The 7,214-nt window shown below is 48.5% G+C and overlaps 2 protein-coding genes across 2 annotated transcripts; one reads left to right on the plus strand and one right to left on the minus strand.

Annotated features, from left to right (window-relative positions):
* Nucleotides 1–926: 926 nt before the first annotated feature.
* On the minus strand, nt 927–2,129 carry LOC136465766 (metacaspase-9-like). The gene is given in 3 exon segments (XM_066464374.1): nt 927–1,058; nt 1,061–1,578; nt 1,729–2,129. Coding segments are annotated over 3 exon segments (1,008 nt in total). The 5' UTR covers nt 2,087–2,129.
* Nucleotides 2,130–5,127: 2,998 nt separating this feature from the next.
* LOC136463625 (uncharacterized) lies at nt 5,128–6,533 on the plus strand. Its single transcript, XM_066462603.1, has 2 exons — nt 5,128–5,838; nt 5,968–6,533. Exons 1-2 carry the CDS (start codon nt 5,711–5,713, stop codon nt 6,353–6,355), a joined length of 516 nt encoding a protein of 171 aa, XP_066318700.1. The 5' UTR covers nt 5,128–5,710; the 3' UTR covers nt 6,356–6,533.
* The last annotated feature ends 681 nt before the right edge of the window (nt 6,534–7,214 follow it).

Below are 7,214 nucleotides of genomic sequence, written 5' to 3' on the forward strand. Positions count from 1 at the left end.
GATACCCATGGATACCCACATTCGCAAGATAGATTATCACTAAAATAGATGAAATCATTTCTATTTTTAGCTCACTAAGGCCCTGTTTGGCAGGGCTTCTCCACCGGCTTCAGGAGCCGTTTGGAGCCGTTTTCTACCAAACGGGGTAAAGTAAAATAGATTCACTTGTGAAGCCCTTAAAAACATGCTCTCACAGTGATTTGGGGTGGGATGGAGCCAAAAAAAGTGGCTTCTCCCAGCTCCTCCTCCAGACCCCTAAAAACATGCTCTCACAGGGAAGCCATTTTGCCAAACGGTTTACCAAAACCGCTTCAGCTCCACCGGTGGAACTGTTCGTGGAGCTAAAGTAAAAAAAAATAACTTCACTAGTGAAATGAAGCCCTGCCAAAAGGCCTAACAGATGAAGCAACGTACCTGCCACATACGCACGTCCACGCCCACAACTGCCGAGCACAATAGCCGTGGGTATCCGCACCCGCAGGTAGAATTTCCATCCCTACCCGCCCAATCACTCTAGTTATAGCCCGGTGGGAATAAGGGTACGTTATTATTTAACTAATTAAGGATCTTTTTGGAATGCATGTAAATCTAAGGAATACAGGAATGGAGTTGTAGGCCACTTGCAATCTTACGTGAATTAGAAATGTTTAGATTTTTTAATGAAGCATTTGGGTACAATAATCGATAAACACATGAATTTGAGAAGAGAGGGATAAACACAAAGGGCATGAAGATCGAGTTGCATGCAGATAAATGTACTAAAATTGCAGATAGACAATATAACGAGGGATTTGTAATGGTTTGATCATGCTGCATGCTAGCTGCCTCGTATTTTACTCTGTATGCAATGCACACAGGTAGTTATTTACTAATAAATAATAATAAGCGCACGCACAAATGGCAGCGGAATAATAGTAAGTAATCAATCACGAGAGCGTGGGCATGGCGGCCGCCTCCTTGCTCAGTTGCTCTTGGCCTTGGTCTCCCGCGCGCTGGCCGAGGAACGGCGCGTCGGCGTTGGCGTCACTGCAGTAGAGGCAGGGGTGCTGCTGGAAGCCTGGAACCCCTGCTCGCCGAGCACCTCTCTGGCGCGGCGCACCACCTCCCGGTTGCTCATCGGCGCCGGGTGCGCCGCCAGCACGGCCTGCAGTGCGGCAGTGAACGCCCCGCACGCCGCCTTGCTGCCGTCCGCCTCCACGTCCGCCGACAGCTCGTCCTTCTGGCACCCGCTCAGCAGGATCCCGGCGTCGGCGTCGTCGGTGCGCGCGCCGCCGCTGCTGTTGCCGTGACGGTGGAAGTGGAACTTGGCGCTGGCGTCGGCGCCGAATAGCGCCACGAGGTGGTCGGCGACGTGGTGCGACGTGCTCAGGCCTGACGCGCCCGACAGGTGGCCGAGCACCCGGGCGTACGGGAGGAACCGGACAGCGTGGGCGTGGAGGTCGGGGTCAGCGGCGGCGGCGTCGGGGCCGATCTGCTCCTTCTCCTGGTCGATGAGGCCGCCGCTGTGGCACGAGTCGGACACCATGGTGAAGGTGGCGCCCCGCGGCACGCGGTCCACCAGCTCCCGGAAGTCCACGTCTGCCGTGCGGCACCGACGTCGCGCGCGCGATCGAGCGTGCATGCAAGCATGTCTGTGAGATGTCTGAAAGGACGACACGCCAGCCAAGCTTGCGTGCATGGAACTATGGGAGTGCTTGGATGTGCGTAGTCGCGTAGACGGACACAGACCTGTGATGAGGTTGAAGTCGCAGGGCACGATGGCCTCGTCGTCGCGGCCGCCATGGCGGCTAACGGGCGGGACGAGCGTGCCGTGCCCGCTGAAGTGGAAGAAGAGCATGTCCCCGGGCGCCGCGCGCGCCACCATGTCGGCCAGCGCTTGCCTGACTCCCGCGCCGGTCGGGAGCACGGCGCCGGCGCCGGGATCGTCGGTGAGCACGGTGACATCGCCCGGCGCGAAGCCGAAGCGGTCGAGGAGGACGGTGCGCGTGGCGTGGACGTCGTTGATGCAGCCCTGCAGCTCGTTCTCCGTGCCGGCGTAGTTGCACCCCACCAGGGTGGCCAGCATCTTCTTCTTCCCCGCCTCCATTGCTGTCTTCTACTTCTTCTAGCTCTAGCTCTACCGTACCCGCTATTGGCACTGTGTGCTTCAGTGAGACAGAGACATCGATCTCTGCGCGGGCCTCCATTATAAATAGGCTTGGTGATCACCAGTGCTCTAGCTCTACCGTACCTGTGTTGCTTGCCTTGTGGATGCAAGCTAGCTAAGGACACATTTGCCTTTGGACTTTGTAGTAAAGTAAGCAGCTGGAGTGGAGGTGGCTGGCTGCCATGCCAATGCCATATCCCAATCGAGAGCTGCTGCGTGATCGGCTTGCCTTTCATGCACTTGCAGACTTACAGTCAGATCAGATTCGATCAGATGGATGAACCATCACGCACAACTTCATCCCAACGAGGCAAAGACGTAGAGATGTAAAAGCTTAAGCACGGACGGTTAGGCGAGAAGGATTTCATAAAGAGGACGACTCGTCGTACCGAGAATGTACAGGATAACAGGGAGAATGGAAGATAACGAACATCGACCGTCCATTCATCCCAGCTGATCAGAGCCTGAGACGTACGTGAACAATGCAATTGGCTAGGTCGTCAACAATCGTCCTTTGAAGCCGGGGAGCTTGCTTGCAAGAAATGATCGTGTCCCAAAGATCACTGCCATATTGCTTTTTGAACTTCCATTCATGGCTACAGTGTGAAACTCCTTTTTGCAGGTAATAAGCATGATTTGATTCCTCATTTTTGTGAGGAAGAAGACGAAAATTATTTTTCATCATCTGAAAACTATTATATAATGTTTTCTTTTTGCGAATATATATGACCTTCCAGTCATGTAATTAGTGTAAGACTAAGTGCTTGTCTTGGTTGAGTTTGCTTCTTCGCCAGGCTAATCCATCTTTGTTCCTTGTAACGACGACTAATAAGGTCTTGTTTGGGAGGCCTGCCATGTTCCCACCGGCATTGACTTCTGCACTGTAGCATGCGTAAAAGTGGCAGGTGCAGCCCAAGTCGGTATACACTATACAAGCACCTAGGTTATTTTTGGTAAAAAAGGGAGAAAAATAGTTTCTGCTACTATACATGAATAAATACTGCTGTAAATATATGTGAAGCTAAAGCCAGCTGCAGGCATGCCAAAAGGAACCTAATTTAAAACAATCAATTCGCGACGCCCATTTCTCACGTAGCCAGGCTGCTAGCTGCTTAAGGCATCCTTCGGAATGTAGGATTCTCAAAACACACAAGAATAGGAAAAAAAAAAGGATCGCTATGATTTTTCTGTGACCGGCTATACATGCCAAAAAGGTTCGTCCTTGTAATTTGCGACGCCCATTTTATGTTTTTTTATGATTTTTTCAAAGATCGAACCGAAATAAACATGAAAGGAAAAAAGAGTCCAGTGATCGGTTTTGAGAGATGAGGGAGGAACTATTCCTGGTTTTAGAATTGGGGGAGAAAAAAACGAACTTTCGCGATAGTTGAGGGAGACAAAATAGACTTTTTTCGTTTATTTATTAGTGGAAAAAGTCTATTTTACCTCCCTCAACTATCGTAAAAGTTAGTTTTTCCTCCCTAAACAAGAAAACTGGACATAGCTCCTCCCCATCTTTTTAAACCGGACATATGACCACCCTACCTGTTTCTCTAGGTAGTTTTTCTCTTTTTCTTTTATATTTATTTTGGCTGAATCTTTAAAAAATCATAGTAAATTACATAAAAAATATAAAATAGAAAAAATCTAATTTTGTTGGACTCCGCATGAGTAGATCTACACAGTAAATATATGACATGGTATGCTTTAGTACAAATCTTTTGCTCTAGCTTTAGATCTATACTTTTTCAGTGATTAATTCATAGCTACAGTTTTTGTGGTTCTATTGTGGTGAAATTTTTATGGTGGACTAATCATTATATGTTTGAGATGAAGTAAAAGTTTCATGCCCATTGGGTCATGTATGATTGATTTATAGATTTATTTAGGTTTATGCTTATTAAATAGTTTTTAAATAGTTAAGGGTGTGTAAAAATATAAAATGTGTGCGTTCTCTATGTAATATTACTATTGTTATATCGTATGAACACTTAACATAATCATGTTGTCACAAAAAAAATTACATAGAGAACATACATTTTATATTTTTACACACTTTTAATTATTTTAAACTATTTAATAAACATAAACCTGAATAAGTCTATAACTCAGTCATGCATGATCCAATGAGCATGAAATTTTTACTATGTCTCAAGGGATGGCTAGCATGCATGTGGGCTAAAATTAGTTGAGCCCTTGACTAGTTGTTAACAAAATCTAATAGTTTATTGCTAGGAATGTATGCACCCATTAATCATGAATCCAAATAAGTACTTGCTAATAATTAAGTGGCTACTTTTAAGCAAGTTGATCAAAGACATGTGCTTAGAGCAACTTCAAGCGCCCCTTTATGTTTTTCTTAATTGATAGAAATAGAGATTTTAGTAAAAAAAAACAATAAACAACTTCTTTAATTAGATATCTTAATATAGTCATTCTCTATTTCGAATTTCTCGCTAGCTAAAGATGGAGAGCCAAGCTGATTCTCTAGAGTGCGCATAAAATATATAGAAAAACCGTTGGAGGGTGGGAAAATATAAAAAAGTATCTTTTATTCAAATGGCACTGTAAGTGAAGATTGTTTTTTATTATACGTTATTAAATAATAATACCGATTTTATATGGCTACAATTGTGCATCTGTTTGTGAAAATTACAATTAAGGATTGATATGTTGGAAGCTGTGGTCCAAACCGTTTTGCCATTACCGTAAGAGGAAAATCAGCCAAGGAGATTTACCTATATGGCCCTCCTGGTCTAGCCGTCCACGAACGGCACGGCACGGTAGCCATCAGCCCATCACACGCTCTTACTTTCATTAGCAGCCACGCTCTTACTTTTATTAGCAGCCACAGAGCCACTACACACATTTTACACATATCGACACATCCCGACGTTAAAGTCTCGGACCCGCGTTCGTTTTATCTCCGTTCCTCGTGTCATGAAAGCTACCTCTCCTCTCCTATCCTCACTCGTCGTCCACGAGGACTGACGACCCAATGCAAGTCAGTCTATCATCACACGGCCTTCTCCGGGCATCTTTGGTGGAGCTCCCGATGGCTCCGGCTCCGTCACTATACACGCACTGTGGTGGAGCCTAGCGAAGCCTCCAATCACGGGCTCCTCAGCTCCTGTCTGGTGAGCAGCTGAGCCGGAGCCCTTTTCCAGTGCCGAACAGTGATATACAGTGCAGCACAGGACGCGCGCAGCGGAGCCGGAGCTGCCTGAAGCCGAACCAAACACACTCTGGCCCGTTTGGCTGGGCTCTGATGGCTCCGGCTCTTGTCTGTCGGCCCCTGGGCGGCCGACACCCGGCTACTGTTCATCGGAGCCGTTTTTCTCTCTCCTCCTTTCCTTTCTCACTGACACCACCGGAGCCGGAGAAGCTCGTTTTTCTGGATCCACGGCTCCGGCTCCTGTAGGCACCTGTCGGCCCCTGGGCGGCCGACGCCCAGCTACAGTGTAGGAGCCGGAGCCCGCGGGAGCCCGGACAAACGGAGCCTCCTCGCATATATATCAGTGCGTCTAGCTCGACACTCTTCCCCTCTTCCTTGGTTCCAATCCCATGGCGTCTCCCGGCTCCGACGATGGTGTCGTCTCGGCCGCTGCCGTCGTCTGCTGCATGTGCGGTGACCATGGCCTGCCGCGCGAGCTGTTCCGGTGCAACCTCTGCCGCCTTCGTACACAGCACAGGTACGACCATCAATCAATAGTTCAATACTCCGATCGATGATGAGAAGCCGCGCGCTCTCGGCAAGATTTATTATTTGTTGGATGTTTGGAGGAGCCTTCCGCTGACAACGCATACGCATCCGTGATCAGATACTGCAGCGACCTGTACCCGAGGGTGGCGGGGCCGTACATGAGCTGCAACTGGTGCCTCAGGCAGGGCGGCGCCGCCGGAGGGGGCGACTCGCCGTCACAGGTTAAGGCGTCGGCGACGAAAGGGACCAAACGGAGGATCAACGGCGACGACCGCGATAGTGATGAGAGCGCCCGCTATGGATGCTCCAGGTCAGCGTTCTCGGCGGACCCTGGGAAGCCGATCAAGAAACCTAAGAAGGGCAAGGGCCGTGAAAGAGCAGTGCAGCAGCCGGAGCCGGTGGTGACGACGGTGTCTAAGAAAAGACAAAGGGAGGTGCAGCCTGGCAAGCCGCGGTTCAAGGTGAAGGTGCGGCGGTACAAGCTCCTCGCGGAGGTGATGTGCTAGTCTGTAGCAGTAGATACATGGCTATGCTGCCTATGAAATAAAGGCCAGCGACGAAGGCGATTAAGGTCATGTTTGAATTCCATGCAAAACTTTAGTCCTGCACTTTTAATTATTATTTTTTTGTTATGGGGATTTAAAAAGTGAGCAAATGATTAAAAATTAGACTAAAATCTTTTGCTCCTAAAGAGGCCCTAAACTGGGCTAAACTCCCTTGGGGCGGGCGCTGGACACCCCATACCCCTTGCCGCTCGCATGCATGACTGTGCATGGATAATTAAATGAGAGTAAATTAGTCATTGTAGATTAGGCCCATAGATCCACACAGCCCAGTAGGACTAAGCTTTAGGGGCTAAACTTTAGTTCTTGACTAGTGATCCAAACACCACCTAAGCCGTCGTAGTTATCTTAGTTACGTACCCACACAATGAATGGTGTTGATGCATAGACTGGGCAATAGTAATTTTTGTGTTCTAAGTAGCATTAAGGCCGGGTCTAGAAAAGTGGACCCTTGCTATTGCTCTACCCACAATGGATATAGTAAAAGCTAGCAATAAGTGGGCCAACTTGAACACCTCGGATGCGGTGCACGTTTGCCTCTAGCAACATATATGTCCAGTTCCTCCTCTTAGATCTCACAATGCTAGGACGCCAAGTGTTGAATCTCATTGTGACCATGATCGAGAAAAGATCATGGTGGCAAGATGTACCTACCACTGCGTCGACCAACTGTTGCTCCTAGACCAGGCGTCGATAGGGGTGCTGAACTTCTGCTCCCCCTAAAAGTGTGCATAAAAGTGATGTTCGATGTTCACCGGAGGTGGAGCACCAAAGTTTAGATCATGTAACGGCTATTTCCTGA

Source organism: Miscanthus floridulus, chromosome 7, assembly GCF_019320115.1.
Source record: "Miscanthus floridulus cultivar M001 chromosome 7, ASM1932011v1, whole genome shotgun sequence".
NCBI lineage: Eukaryota > Viridiplantae > Streptophyta > Magnoliopsida > Poales > Poaceae > Miscanthus > Miscanthus floridulus.

What these genes read in the sequence shown, in the direction of transcription:
- LOC136463625 (XM_066462603.1), top strand. Translation starts at nt 5,711, where the DNA reads ATGGCGTCTCCCGGCTCCGACGATGGTGTCGTCTCGGCCGCTGCCGTC. An exon ending in CGCCTTCGTACACAGCACAG is followed by an intron (nt 5,839 to 5,967) that starts GTACGACCATCA and finishes ATCCGTGATCAG; the next exon opens with ATACTGCAGCGACCTGTACC.